We start from the raw sequence: 15,599 nt of genomic DNA, 5'->3' as shown, positions 1-15,599 counted from the left end.
TGAAAAAGACAAGGGTGAGCTCACGTCAGCTACAGTCGTTCAGCACACGGGCGTGGTGACACGGGGCCCGGGTCTGGAACAGACCTCCGGGGCTGCACCCTGCTCAAGAATGGGGAAGGGTGGCCGGCTGCGTTTAGAAGGGTGTTAACCCTTTGGGCCATGGGCCACCTTTTAAAAGTACTACGTCGGGGAACTTGGTGCTCAGCCCGGCCCGTGGTTGAAGGCAAACATCCCCTGTGATTTTCCCCCGGTCACCTCCTCATCCGCTGGGGTCTGCCACTCATCTGGGAAGCAAAGATGCTCTGGATGCCCCAGCCCTGCAGCAGTACCCGCGGTAGAGACAGGGAATTCCTTCCAGATGAACACCAAAGAACAGCCGGCCTGGTGAGGGGTGTGGGCACCATCGTGTGAGTGCGACGGCTGGAAGTCACGCAGGCTAGGAGGAGCGTGAGGGAGGCTTTGGAACAGAGCTGGTGTGAGTGAGGCAGGGCTGGGGCATGTGTGTGCGTGTGTGTGTGCGCACGCGTGTGTATCCTGCATGCTGAGGAGGGGCTGGGAGCAGCTGGAGGTCTCTGGATGCCCTCTTACTTGAAAAGAATTAAAGCCTCTCCTCCTCCCAGTCCTTACAAATGGATACTTAACAAGCCTCTGAAGGGACTTTGGCTCGGAGTCAGGAGCTCAGGCTGCACATTCACCTCCAGACTAGATCCAGCATCTCAATCACTGAGCTATCTTCCCTAGGTGCTGACAGATAAATGATCCTCGGACGCAGAGTAAACCCGGCTTTGCTCCGCCGCACAGGAAGGTGGAATGGGTGGGTCGGTCTGTCTTTAGCTCCGATGCAGACGGTGTCCGTGGGGCAAGGATCATGCCATTCTCATGAGGACCTGCAAAGCTGCCCCTGCTAAATCCTGTCCCCTGTAATTGTGATGCCAGGTCTACTTTCCTGCCAGTCAAACATGGTTTCCTCAACTAAATATCACCTCTAGGCAGCCAGTGTAGTTGTTGTTGAAGACTTTATTTACTTGAGAGAGGGAGAGCACAGAGGGAGTGTGAGAGGGAGCAGCAGACTCCCTGTTGAGCAGAGAGCCCGACATGGGGCTCGATCCCAGGACCCTGAGATCATGACCTGAGCCAAAGGCAGACGCTTAGGTGCCCCTAGGCAGCCCATGTTTTGTGCTCTATACTCTTCTCTTGCTCCCGTGTTCTGCCTTATTTGTGGAATGCCTACTCTGTCCCCGGCTAGGAGGCATGCAGCCTTATGGTGAAGAGTATGGGTTCCAGAGCCAGCCCTCCGAACTCTGCTACTATGTCGTCTGTGACCTCGGGTCCTGTAAGTCTCATCCTCTTACCTATAAAATAGGGGTGACAGTAATGACGACTTTCTGGCGCTTTTATGAAGGTTAACTTGGATGATGCCTTAAAGCACAGGGCCCGACACACAGTAAAGCTTAACCTGCTCTTCTGTTGCCTTTATTACTAGCTCTTACTACTGTCTGGGTATCTGGCAAGGACGGTGTCCCTTGGACTAACTGGCACTACTTTCTTCCTACAGCTTATGCTCAATTAATAACTGTTGAGCTAGGACAAATGAGATTATTCTATCACCTGGCAAATCAAAATAATACAGCAGAGGGCTTGGCAGAGTAGATCTGGTTGGCAACCACTACTCCCCTCTGCGGTGGTAGGGCAAAAGCAGCCGTAGATAATACTTAAGTGCATGAGTATGGTTGTGTTTCAATGGAACTTTATTTACGAAAACAGGCGGTGGGTCAGATTTGGCCACGGGTGGTTGACTTTTGACTTAGAGTAACAAACACGAGGCAACACTCTCTTAAATTGCACCTTCTCCTCAGCACATTTGTTTAGAAATTCTAGTCCCTTTACTATCTGTGATGGTTAATTTTATGTGTCAATGTGGAGACGCCACAGTACCCACATACTTGGTCAAGGACATTCTAGACGTTTCTGTGGAGATATTTGTTAGATGGGATCAACATTTAATTTGGTAGAGTCTGAATAAAGCAGATTGCCCTCCAAAATGTTGGTGGCCCCTTTCAATCAGTTGAAGGCCTTACTAGAAAAAACACTTCCCCCAGGGAAGAGGGAATTTTGGTAGCAGACGACCTTTTGACTCAGACCGTTACCTTGCTTCTGGGTTTCCGGCCTATCCTGCGGACTTTTGACTTGCCTCCACAAGCCTGTCAACTAATTCCTTTAAGGAAACCTCTCTCTGCTTCTCTGGACAATCCTAACGAATATACTATCTTTTCTGACTTTCCACATTTCTATGTTGCATTCCTGCTCATGGAAATCTTTATGACTGTAGAGATCTTTAGTAAGAAGCCCATGCACACAGACTTCTTCCCACAGATTGAAAGACTTCAGTGTTCTAGCGACAGCAACGGAGCAGCCTGCTAGTTAGAGCAAGGCTTTGTTAATCACAGTGTCACAGGCCCCACTGAGGGCGACGGGAGGCTACCTTTAGGCTCTGATGTTCGAAACCACAACACCCAACATTTCAAGAAAGCCTAAGTATGTGGTACCCATGTAATGTGTTTTTATTTAGGCTGGGCAAGGTCTTTAGCTGGGATCTTAAATCGACTGGCCTAAACTTAGTTTTCTTAGTATCCGCCAAATTGAAATATAAAGGACAGAGCTGCAGACTGAGAAAAGCTGGCTTATAAAAGAACGCAATTATTTTGACCTTTGTGGGTTTTTTCTTTGTGGGTTTTTTCCACCATGCTCTAGCCAACAGAATTGGCTGGCAGTGAGAAATTCAGTCTGAGAGAGGCCCAAGGCCACATAAACCATCTTATGTAAAGTGATTTCCTAACCAACCTTCCTAAAGCCGCTTTCTCAAAGGTCCCAGCTATGGTTTAGTGAACTCTTCCACCCTTGCACCGAAGAGAGCAATACGCAGGGGGGATTCATTGATTTCTAACTGAGACAAAAAAACCGCTCTCTATGCGATAATGCAACATGAATTGCCTTGGCTGCACTCCTGGTTCTCTGCAAAGGCCTGGCTTCTTGGTTGACAGTGAAGAAACCTATTTCTCATTACCCACGCACCCACCTCTCCCCGGCCCCAGGCCAACTAATCTCACGCTCTCCGAACAGTTCTTAGCATTCTCTGGATCAGCGCTGGGATCCTTTGCAGCTCTCTTCCTCCTACCTGTCCAGGTCCTTGGCAGCCTTCCTTGATCAGCCGGCTCCCCCTCCTTCCTGAGATCACCTCAGACTGCCCTGGGTCCTCTGTGCCCCGGGCCTGCTCCAGACACTTTCTGCTCTGAATGCCTCTACCACACATGTTGTGGTCATTATTAAAAACAACAGCAGGAACCATTTATCAAGCACTTAATAAGAGCCAGCTTCTGTTCCAAGTACCTCACATGCGGTTAAGATTCTTAAAACAACCATGAGTCAAGTACTAATACTTTCCCACAAAGACTAAGGTAGGATGTGTGTGTTATGCACTGAATCCTCCTGTCCTCTTGAAATTCACATGTTGAAATCCTAACCTCCAAGGTGATGGTCTGAGAAGGTGGGGCCTTTGGGAGGGGCTTAGATCATGAGGACAGAGTCCTCATGAAGGGGCTTGGTGCCTTTATAAAAGAAACACCAGAGGGGCGCCTGGGTGGCTCGGTCGTTAAGCGTCTGCCTTCGGCTCAGGTCATGATCCCAGGGTCTTGGGATCGAGTCCCACATCTGGCTCCCTCCTCGGGGGGAAGCCTGCTTCTCCCTCTCCCACTCCCACTCCCGCTGCTTGTGTTCCCGCTCTCGCTATCTCTGTCTCTGTCAAATAAATAAATAAAATCTTAAAAAAAAAAAAAAAAAAAAAAAAAAAGAAACCCCAGAGAGCTCTCTTGTCCCTTCTGCCATGAAAGGACATAGCAAGAAGGTGGCTATCTATGAACCAGGAAGCTCCCACCAGGCATGGCGTTTTCCAGGGTCTTGGTCTTGGACTTAGCCTCCAGAACTATAAAAGAAATAAACTTTTGTGGTTTAAGCCACCAGACTATGGTATTTGTTATAGCAGCCAGAATGGACTAAGGCAATATGGAACGTGTTATTAAAATTCAGGTCTCTTGGGATGCCTGGGTGGCTCAATTGGTTAAGCCTTGGCCATTGGCTCAGGTCATGATCCCAGGGTCCTGGGATCAAGTCCCACATTGGGCTCCCTGCTCAGCGGGGAGTCTGCTTCTCCCTCTGCCTGTCACTCCCCCCCCCGCCGCTTGTGCTCCCCCTCGCTCTTTCTGACAAATAAATAATAAAAATAAAATCTTTAAAAAAAATTCAGGTATCTCTGATTTCATGCTTGTCTGTATCCTGTCTCCCCAGCTTGAGGGTGTGGGCTTTGAGGACTGGGCCCAGGTCTGACACTGCTCTGTCTCCTCAGTGCTGGGCTGAGCACAGAGCTTGAAGGGGCTCTGAGTTTAGCATATGAAAAGCAGAGAGAGGTGGGGAGGATGCTTGTGTTCTAACTGTGTATGACATGCTGATTAGGGAAATACAGCCTCCTGAGCTTAAAACCTGAAATACATGTGTACTGTTTGTATATATTGAGGATGCTCAATATATGTGTATAAGTTGTGTAATGATTTGGGTAGAGCATATTATACATGGAGCTAAATTGGCACTAGAAGAATTTAATGCCAAAAAACCCCTGAAATTACATACACATTCTATATACATCTGAACTTTATAGACACCTAACGACTAGTCACAAACAAGGTGAGAAGACAATCTTATATTACATACCTTCTGGGATGCATTGTCCAAGAACAAATTTATACCCTTTGCAGCATTTTTTCCTAAGAGACAAACAAAAATGTATTTTAAATGGGATGTTAGATTAAAAATATAATTCTTTTTAGTTATTGAATGACTTGTGCCCAGGGAAAAGTGAGGCCTAAGGGAAAGAAGGGGTTGTGTAGCTTTAAGGGAAGCAGAGATAAAAAGGGGAAATATTATCAATAGCACATGGACACATCTTCCAATAGCGGGACGCCTTTTTCATCACATAATATGTGTAATTAATCACTTGAATCCAATGAAGTGGATTAACGCAGAGACTTCAAGATAGTTAGATCAGATGATCAGAGGCCTCAGGATATAAAGGAACTTTGAGGCTCCAGGCCCCTCAGCCTACAAGCCAGGGATTCACTGACTTGCTAATTTTAACAATTAGCTAACAACTAGATAATTATAATGATGGCTAATTATAATAATAATTAGATAGCTAATTATTAGTAAGACTGAGGCTGGGACCCAAGTATTCTGACTCCCATTTGAGTGCTTGCTTTACACCTGTACCACATAAGGTACTGAAAGGTATCTAAAATATCTGAATTAAAAAAACAGCAAACAAGCAGTTCATTCATTCACTCATTCATCATTCATTCATTTTGAGAGAGAGTTGAGAGCACATGTGGGAGCAGGGCAGAGGGAGAGGGAGAGAGAATCTCAAGCAGACTCAAAGTGGAGCATGGAGCCTGATGCAGGGCTCGATCTCACGACCCTGAGGTCACGACCTGAGCCAAAATCAAGAATTGGACACTTAACCGACTGAGTCACCCAGGTGCCCCAACAGCAGGCAATTCTAAGAGAAATGGTGCCGTCAGTTCAAAATGTAAATCTCCACTGGAAATCTTAAGTGTCTGGTATGAAGTTGTAGGCTCCTAACAGACCAACCCCCTACAGATAGCAACTATAAACTCCGGACAAAACAGAAGCAAACCACCACTGGTAGGTCCTGGTGAGTAAAGAGAAGTGGGCAGGATTTAAGAGGAGAGTTGAAATTTTGAACAAGGGACCAACCCGGGCTAAGTTTCCTGCTTTTTAGGGCTTTAGCCTGTCAAAGTGCCTATCACAGTTGCTATGTGGTGTGGAAAGCTAAAACACAGGGAACCCACAGGGAGTTTTGGCTCAATCAAATGGAGGACAAAGCTGGGGCAACCAGAGGCATGAAAAATTGAGGGAAACCCTGGAAAGGAGAGTGCTGGAAAAGGGGAGCCTTAAATTCTAGGTATAAATTCTTCCCAAGCTCTGGTAAGCCCTAACCCATGCGTGTGAGGAGCAGGTTCAAAACACCCCCGCTAAATACAACACAGGCTGAAGGCTTGAGCTACCACCTACTGCAAGGCAGTTTTCACATTACATCCAACCAAGTTCCTTGCCTGCTAAAAGAGAAATATCAACATTCCTTGGATGAATTGAACAGGATTCAGGGTCTCCATGATACAACTTGTACAAATGTGACCCATTCTCAAGGGAAAGACAACCAACGATGCCAATTCCAACTGCAGATGTTGGAATTATCAGACACAATGTTAAAGCAGCTGTTACAACTATGTTTGAAGATATAAGGGAAAATACACTTGTAATCAATGAAAACGTAGGAAATCTAAGAGAAACAGAAACTATGAAAAGAACAAAATAGAAGAATTGGGAAATATATCAAATTAAAAAAAAAACCAGGGGGCCTGGGTGGCTCAGTTGGTTGGGCGACTGCCTTCAGCTCAGGTCATGATCCCAGAATCCTGGGATCGAGTCCCACATCGGGCTCCTGGCTCAGCGGGGAGCCTGCTTCTCCCTCTGACCCCTTCCCTCTCATGCGGTTTCTCTCTCTCAAATAAATAAATAAAATCTTAAAAAAACCCACAAAAACAAAATACCATCCCGCTGGATGGGTTTAACAACTGAATGGTGACAGAAATTAGTGAATTTGAAGATCTAAGCACAGGAATAAGCCGATTTAAAGAGAAAAAAATGATTTAAAAAATGCACTATACCTCAGGGACTGGTGGGACAATTTCAAAAGTTCTAATGTATGGTATTTGGAGTTCCAGAAGGTGGGGAGAGAGAAAACGGAACCAAAAACAAATTTGAAAAATGGTTGAAATATCCCACGTTGATGGGGTGCCTGGGGTTAAGCATCTGCCTTTGGCTCAGGTCATGATCCCAGGATTCTGGGATCGAGCCCCGCATCGGGCTCCTTGCTCAGCAGGAAGCCTGCTTCTCCCTCTCCTCCCACCCCATGCTTGTGCTCTCTCTCTGAAATGAATAAATCTTAAAAAAAAAAAAAAAAAAAACCCAAGTTTAGTGAAAAACAAATTTACAGACTAAAAATGTTCAGCAAACCTGAAATGTGTTAAATACACACACGTAAAAAACCGTCTAGAGACATCATAGTCCTCCTGCTGGGAAAACTAAAGAGAAAAATCCTGAAAGCAGGCAGAGAGAATGTGCACATCTATAAGCGTGTGGCCATGCGCTGCTCATCAAAAGCGATGGTAACCAGAAACAGTGGCAGGACATCTTTTAAGTGGGGAGAAAAACCAGCCTGTCAACCCAGAATCCTATATCCGGTGAAAATACCCTTCAAAAATGAAGATGAAATAAAGGCATTTCAGATTAAAGAAAACCAAGCATTCATCACCAGCAGAGCTGGGTGACGAGAAATACTAAAGGGAGTTCAGAATAAAAGGACAGGGTACCGGGGGGAACTTTAGGAAGGAACAAAATGCTTCATGCATGATGTATCTGGGTACACATAAAAGGCTGTTTTTTCATGCTTATTTTAAAGCAAAAATTACACACCGTCTTGCAGGATTCATAATGCAAGTAAATGCAACAAAGAGAACTGCAGAATTAAAAAAATGGCAGGGCTGTAAAAGGACCTACATGGTAACAAAATGTCTACAGTATGTGTAAAAGTATATAACACTGACATTTCCGCCGCAGCACATTCCCCTTTGTTCTCCATCTCTCCAGCCTCGTTACTCTTCCCTTCCTTCCCCTTCTCTCCCAGCTGGGTTCCTGGTAAGCTTCCTTTGACCACTTCCAAAATTAGTATGTTAATTCAGAGGCCAAGCATTAACCTGGGTGTGGTGAATTTGCAAATCTCCAAAATATAGCCCAAGATCTTTTGCATTGATTATAAAGTTTAAACTATCATTAAAAAAAAAAACGATTTCTTTGTAACAGTAAGAGAAATCACATTCAAGGTTATTCCCATCAAAATATCATTCTCAATCATCTGTATTTGAACACGCTTTTTAGGTTAAATATGGTCCAGCGACTGGGAAGTGCACATCACCTGCAGTCTATCGATGCCGCCACGTGTGTGAGCATATCATTTGTACATTGTAGTGAATATGGGGGCAGGAACCACAGATCTGGGAAATTAGGCATTATCTGGGTCCTAAAGCAAATTCCCACCTTTTGTCAAATGGTCCGAACCTTCCACCAGGTTAGACAAAGACTTCTCAGAAAAATATGATACACTTAGGGCGCCTGGGTGGCTCAGTCGTTAAGCGTCTGCCTTCGGCTCAGGTCATGATCCCAGGGTCCTGGGATCGAGCCCCGCATTGGGCTCCCTGCTCCGCGGGAAGCCTGCTGCTCCCTCTCCCACTCCCCCTGCTTGTGTTCCTGCTCTCGCTGTGTCTCTGTCAAATAAATAAAATCTTAAAAAGAAAAATATGATACACTTAAATACATGTTTTCCATCACATTTCAGTGAGACAATAATTTAACAACATTACTTTCTTTTACAAATTATTGGTCAATTTTATTTTTTTAAGATTTTGTTTTTAAGTAATCTCCACACCCAACATGGGGCTTGAACTCACAACCCTAAGATCAAGAGTTGCACGCTCTCCCAGTGAACCAGCCAGGTGCCCGTCAAATCAGTCTTTGTAGACTGGTCTGCTAGGCGGGTTAAACTCACAGGAGAAACAATCTCAGCAATCTCTTCCTAAAACTTTTTTTTTTTTTTTTTTTTTTAAAGACTTTGAGACAGAGAGAGAGAACAGGTGAGAGAGAGAGCATGAGCAGGGGTGGGGCACAGGGAGAAGCAGACTCCTCGCTGAGCAGGGAGCCTGATGCGAGGCTCGAGCCCAGGACTTTGGGATCATGACCGAGCCAAAGGCAGATGCTTAACCAACTGAGCCACCCAGATGCCCCTCTTCCTAAAACTTTTAAAATTTACAAGAATTTTATTAAATCCGTTTATAAACTTTATATAAAATGAATTAAAAATGTATACAATGTATACAACTTACAAATATCACATCTGGTGAGAGAATATTCTGAGGCCCAACTGGGTACAGCACAGCCTCATTTCTCCCTGCAACATTTCTCATGTGCAATCCAGCTGTGGTGGACAATCTTACTTCAAACGCATAATAAGTGGGCTTCCATTATAAAAACCGGTAGCATCTGGGATGTTCCTGAATCAGACTTGAGTGAAATAACTAAAGGTCCCCTCCCCTGCAAAGGACACATTTGACAATCTGTATGTGTACACTCAATATAGGTTATTTTGAATCATTCCTCAGCCTATTTTATGGTGTGTGTGTGTGTGCGCGCGCGTGTAAGATTTACTGCTATGAATGATGTGTGGCAATGTCCAGAGTTTTCCAATTGGACATAATTTCCCAACATCTCCAACTGATTTATAATTTTACATGACAAGGGAAGCCCCTGGGGTAGAAATTTTGATTATTATTTCTAACAGAGGTAGAGGTTCTACCTTTACAGTCCGTGAAACTTACACTGTCTAGTTTTGCGTGGTTTAAGAAAGTCCAAGTTCCTAACAACCAGAAGGAAAACTGCTTAATAGGGTATTCATTAAAATTTCACAGCTCTTACTGCATTACTTGAAGCTGTCCTAGAGAGAACTGTAAGAGGAAGAACAGTGCCCTAGATTATGTGAAACTCAAGCAAATCACAAGAAAGTTGGATGGAGGGGAAACATGTGTTTTTGATACATCTTAAGTACAACAGCACATTTAAACATATGGCTCTATTTCTATTTAAATAGTGCACCTAACGTACAGCTGCTGAGAAGTTTGATGGCATTTCAAAGTTCATGCACATGGATGCAACCCTTACAACAATCTCTCTTTCTACATCCAAGACATCATATGTGGGCATTCTGATCTTTCTGAGCATTGCAAAGGCTTGGGATTGTCCATTTAGGGGAGCCCAAAGTAATCTGTCATTTGCCTTTTTATGAAATTAAATAACATAGTGATTTGATATGCTTTCAAAAGGCTACGGAGCTCTATCAGGAGAAGATCTAAGCTTCAGAATGGCCATGCTTCATTTAAATACCTTCTCAACTAAGAATTAACTTCCCCTTGGCTGTTTTTTTTCTTAAATTGCATACCTAACGCCACCTCTCTGCTCAAGAGGAGATCTGAGATTCCATTGTACCCTCTTGCTTCTCTAGAGTTCCTGGGAAGACAGCATTATTTTGCATGTTAAACACCCATCCAACACAAACCATTTAAAATAAACAATGAAATATTCCAAAGTATAAAAAAATAAACACTGGCCACACGTCATGCCATTTCAAAGATTACTTACAACATAATTTACGTATAGCGAAGTCAAGATAGCCAAAGTGAAATCTCCTTCTCGTTATGCAAGCAAGGCACTTGTTAGACCGAACTACAAACACGGCTGTGTGGTTTTTATCTTTAAGAAAAACAAACGAAGATGGGAAAAGCTCATGTGGATTCTGGGGAGATGGTCCTGCTTAATCCGCTTCATGTGTCATAGCTTGGTTTTCCAAATGCAAATGCTTTTCTCATTTCTTGGCGAGGGGAAGTGGTGATCAGGGGTGGTGGTTACATAGAAAGGGCAACATCTGCTAATCGGGAAAGTCTGTGGAGGCTTCCCCTGGGTGCCCTGGAGCGTTAACACACATACAAAATCATAAATAAACACAGTGGAGCCAGAGATATATCCCAGCAACCGAGTGTGTAGGAGAGCTTTTGGAAGGAAAAACGGAATCGGGAAAATGAAGATGGTAGAAATGCCATCATCTGTCTGCTGTTAGTTAGCAGATTCTAGAAAAGATTTTTTTTTTTTAAACTGTCTATAGAATTAGAGGACAAGGAGGGATCTTGAAAGGTCAAGTGAGTTATAAGGCAAGAAATATTTCAACAGTTGCTCCACAATAGTAAATTTTCCTAAGATTTGGGGTTTCCTTTGCATAGCTGTCTAGATATGCACCAGAGGGATCAGAATTTTTTTTTAAATGAGAGAAAGAACTGCACTTTTTAGAGTATTTTAGGGTTCTTTGTGCCAAGCTCCATGTGGTGGATGGAGCAATGGTTTTGGGGTCAAGCAATCTGGTTTACAATTCTGGCTCTGTCACTTAAAGAGCTTGCGATGTGACCTTGGGCTCATCTCTTAAACTCGCTGAGTTTCAGATTCCTCGTGGATAAAACATGAATCATAATATTTGCTTTGCAGAATTATCACAAGGATTACAGATAATAAAGTTACCTAGCACAGGGCCTGGCTTAGGGTCAGAATAGTGTTGTAGCTACAGCTTTATGAACACAGCAAGAAAATAAGCCACTCTTCCCAGATGCCTTCATCTTACGACTTATCTCTTCCTTCCACTTGTTATTCAATGGCTGATACGTTCTTCCAAAAACAAGAGAGAAGGGGAGGGGAGAAAGGAGGGAGGGAGAAAAGTTTTGATTTTAAGATGATGAAAAAGTAATATTTTTGGCCTCTTCTTTCACAAGTTAACCCCAAATAATAGGAATAAGAAATAAAAATGCAAGGTCAAAATCCATGATTAGGAATATAATTCTAATATGAAGTCTAATAGCAATGTGGCCAGTAGATGGGAGAATGAGAAGTGATTTTTTTAAAAGATTTTATTTGTCAGAATAAGACAGAGAGAGCAAGTGAGTGAGCGAGCTCGCACAAGCAGGGGGAGGGGCAGAGGGAGAAGCAGACTCCCTGCTGAGCAAGGAGCCCAATGCAGGACTTGATCCCAGAACCCTGGGATCATGACCTGACCCGAAAGCAGATGCTTAACTGAGTGAGCCACCCAGTTCCCTGGGAAGTGATTTTGCAGAGTGGAGTAACTTCAAGCCTACGAGCCTCCAGAGGGGGTTATGGAGAAGCCAACAGCCTGCAGCACCTCAGCCAGGCTTACGAATCACACACACCAGGTACTGAGGAAGGGGGAGGCCAGAAGAGAGCAAGACAATCTGAAAGTCTGGTGAGAAGCTGGACTTCCTGCCCTGCCCCCCCCCCCCGCCCCCAGGAACCCTGTGTCAGCTACCCTTCATCTACCACTACAAGAGGCAGAAGGTACAGTCTTTGGGGAAACGTGTACCCGAGAAGCTCAAGACTGTCACATCAAGCAGGAGGCCCCTGGGGGACATGCCCACGAGCAGATAATCCTGCCCAGGCACACACAATTTCCAAACATTTTTAAAGAACCCTTTCAATGGAATATCTCATTCCAAAACAATGAAAGCCTCCCCATGATGCCTTCTGAAGGCCAGGTGATGGCAGCTTCCCCACATCCCCAGTTAGTCCATCCTAATTGAAGAGATACAAGGCCGGGAAAATGCAGAGACCAGTATGCACGGTCTCTTGCCACCACCTAATCCTGCCATGGCATACCAGACGAGGGGGTCCATGGGAGACTCCTGCCAGAAACAACACAGCCCATGAAACCCTTGGGACTACATTAAAGGCCTGAGGATGGATGGATGGATGAATTGATTGATCTGTCAAGATTTTATTCATTTATTTGAGAGAGCACGAGACAGGGAAGGAGCAGAGGGAGAGGGACAAGCAGACTCTGCACTGAGTGCAGAGCCCAACTCGGGGCTTGATCTCATGACCCTGAGATCATGACCTCAACTGAAATCAAGAGTCAGTTTTTTTTTTTTTTTTTAAAGATTTTATTTATTTGAGAGAGAGAGAGACAGCGAGAGAGGGAACACAAGCAGGGGGAGTAGGAGAAGGAGAAGCAGGCTTTCCGCCAAGCAGGGAGCCCGATGTGGGGCTCGATCCCAGGACCCTGGGATCATGACCTGAGCCGAAGGCAGACGCTTAATGACTGAGCCACCCAGGCGCCCCAAGAGTCAGTTGCTTAACCTCCTGACACACCTAGGTGTCCCTGAAGGCCTGAGGATTTAAAAGTGGTCCTGAATTTCTTTGTAAAACTCCTTAGAGTGAGGAAGCTTTCCTCTCTTTCAACCTTCTTCTCTTGCCAAAACTTTTATTGAGCTTTGCATGACTTCACATGAACTACTAGAATTCCTTTTATACCAGATGCCCTGAGAACAGAACCCAGTAAAATGACTCACCTCCCATCTAGGCATGCTTGGTTCCAGCTCTTTAACCAGAAAGTGCCTCTCCCAGGCAAATCGAGAAAGATCACGGTTACTATAGCAATCAGTGAAGGTAAAAAAAAAAAAAGGGGGGGGGGACCAAACCTATTTCTTCAACTGCATATAAGCTTGTTCCTGCCAAATCTCAGTGACAATATGAAGGGAATCATAAGGAGTATGTTACGTGTAACGTGCTTTCATATGCACAATTACTAATGGTCAAGATCAAATGCGGAAAACAGCATGGCAGTTCCTCAACAAATTAAAAGCAGAGTAACCACACAATCCCACAATTCTGACTATATACCAGAAAGAAGTGAAAGCAAACTCAAAACAGGTATTTGTCCACAGCAGCATCATTCACAATAGCCAAAGGTACAAACACCCCAGATGTCCCTTGACAGATGAATGAAGACAAATGTGATACACTCACACACACAATGAAATATTATTCATCCTTTAAAGGATGTTCTGACATGTGCTACAATACGGATGGAACTTGAAAACGTTACGCTAAGTGAAATCACACAAAGGAACAAATTTTGTGTAACTCCACTTACAGGAGGTACCTCAAGTGGTCAAATTCATAGGTAGAAAGTAGAAAGGTGGTGGCCAGGGGCTGGGTGGGGAGGGGATGGGGAGTTGTGGGTAAATGGGTACACAGTGTTCAGGAATGAGAAAGTTCTGGAGATGGATGGTGACGGTTACACCACAATGTCAACGTGCATAATGCTATTACACACCTAAAAATAGTTAATATGGTAAATTTTATGTTATGTGTATTTTACCAAACATACACAAAAAGATCAAATGAGGAGAGAACACTGTTGAAGTCATACTTCTAGCCAGTAACTCCCTGATCATGGTGTCATCTGGGTTTTAGTTCTCTGAACTACTGAAAAACTTTTTTTTAAGGTACGTGAGGGTTGTTATTAGATGGGGCTGAGATAACAACCAGAAAGCATTTATCCCTACAAGGCTTCAAGTGGTGATAATCTATTCCTTCCACAAACGTTCATCACACACACCCCAGGAAGACAGAAGAGCTGGTGGTTAGGGTCTTGGCCCTGGGGGTTGTACCTCCCAGGTTTGAATCCAGGCTCTGCTGCTTTCCAGCTGTGGGACCTAGACAAGTGACTTAAAGTCCCCCTAGCTTGATTTCCTCATCTGTAAAATGGGGTAGTAATAGTACCCACCTCACTGGCTTGCAGTGAGGGGTCAAGGAGTGAAGATGTGCATGCAGAGCTTAGTATGGTGCTCTGTACCTACATCAAACAGAACACGTAGAAGGAAATGGGCTGGTTTTCCTGTTGTGTCCCCCGTCCAGCGCTCACCTTCAGGGACGCTTGAGTGTTTTAGAGGAGGGGGCATCAGGAAGTGAGCAGCTGGGCCACAGTCTGACTGCCCATCGCCCTGGCTTTCAGGCAGACGCCGTCCGGGCTGACTGACCGCAGTACCAAAGCCAGTGTCTGGGCCGTTTCGTTTCCACGGTCACTCCGGTGCAAGGATCGTTTTACCGGCTATCAGGAGAAGTGAAACCCTCTCAAGCTACTAACGCGTTCCATTCCCCTCTCTCTGCTCAGTGTAATTTCTGTTCTCAACGGTGAAATGCGTGCACACAACCGGATCTCGTGCTGTTTGCTCAAAGCTGGCCCAGGAGCTCGCAGGGGGTGCGGGCGACAGCCCAGGCTGCAGGGCTGAGAACACGCGCAGCCACCTCCCATGTTTTGGTCAGTGTCTCCCCATCTCCTTGCCATGTTCTCAGACGCACACGGTCAGGGACCTCGGTAGAGGGCCGCCCCGAGTCCACACGGGCCTTGGAGACGAGAACCTGGGACTGACTCTCTGCCTCTTTGCCACGATGCCGATGCTCCCCTTCCTTGTCTCCCCCAAGTGAGTTTTCTACCCCATCAACCCTCGTCATCTTGCTTGCTGGCTGCCTTTTCCCTAATTCATTTGAGAAGTTGATCATTTCTGAAACATAAAAATGATAAATTGAGAGAGATAGTTTGGCACTATCTTTGTATAAGAAACAATAAAATTGTGTCTGTATACACACACACACACACACACACGTAGTGAGATATCTTTTCATTAAAAAAAAGAAAGGTTGGGTATTCATGGATCTCTCTATGTGGGTAAGACGAAAGATGCTCCTTGTGGATTTTTTTTTTTGAGATAAAATTGACTTATAGCTTTAGACCAGTTTCAGGTGCACAACATATTGATTTGATATTTGTAGACACTGTGAAATGATCACCACAGTAAGCCTGGTTCTTTTTTTTTTTTTTTTTTTCATTTTCCTGCAATGAGCAGGTACTGATTTTCTTAATAAGAGAAAATAAAGGAAATAAGAAACTAAAGGGATCTTTAGGGATTTTTCAAGGGTGTTTTGGTACATTTCTAATGCCAGGCTTGGCAGTGGTTTTGGAAGCTGGT

The 15,599-nt window shown here is 44.7% G+C and overlaps 1 protein-coding gene across 1 annotated transcript in view; it reads right to left on the bottom strand.

Moving 5' to 3' along the window:
• The window catches only part of CCBE1 (collagen and calcium binding EGF domains 1), a 223,382-nt gene that overhangs the window by 27,475 nt on the left and 180,308 nt on the right, over positions 1 to 15,599 (bottom strand). The window contains exon 3 of the mRNA XM_034995890.1: positions 4,762 to 4,814. Within this exon, the coding sequence (XP_034851781.1) occupies positions 4,762 to 4,814 (53 nt within the window). The remainder of the gene's footprint in view (positions 1 to 4,761; positions 4,815 to 15,599) is intronic.

This window comes from Mirounga leonina, unplaced genomic scaffold, assembly GCF_011800145.1.
Source record: "Mirounga leonina isolate KUSES-001 unplaced genomic scaffold, KU_Mleo_1.0 Mir_93, whole genome shotgun sequence".
NCBI lineage: Eukaryota > Metazoa > Chordata > Mammalia > Carnivora > Phocidae > Mirounga > Mirounga leonina.
This window is presented reverse-complemented; position numbering and strand designations above follow the sequence as displayed.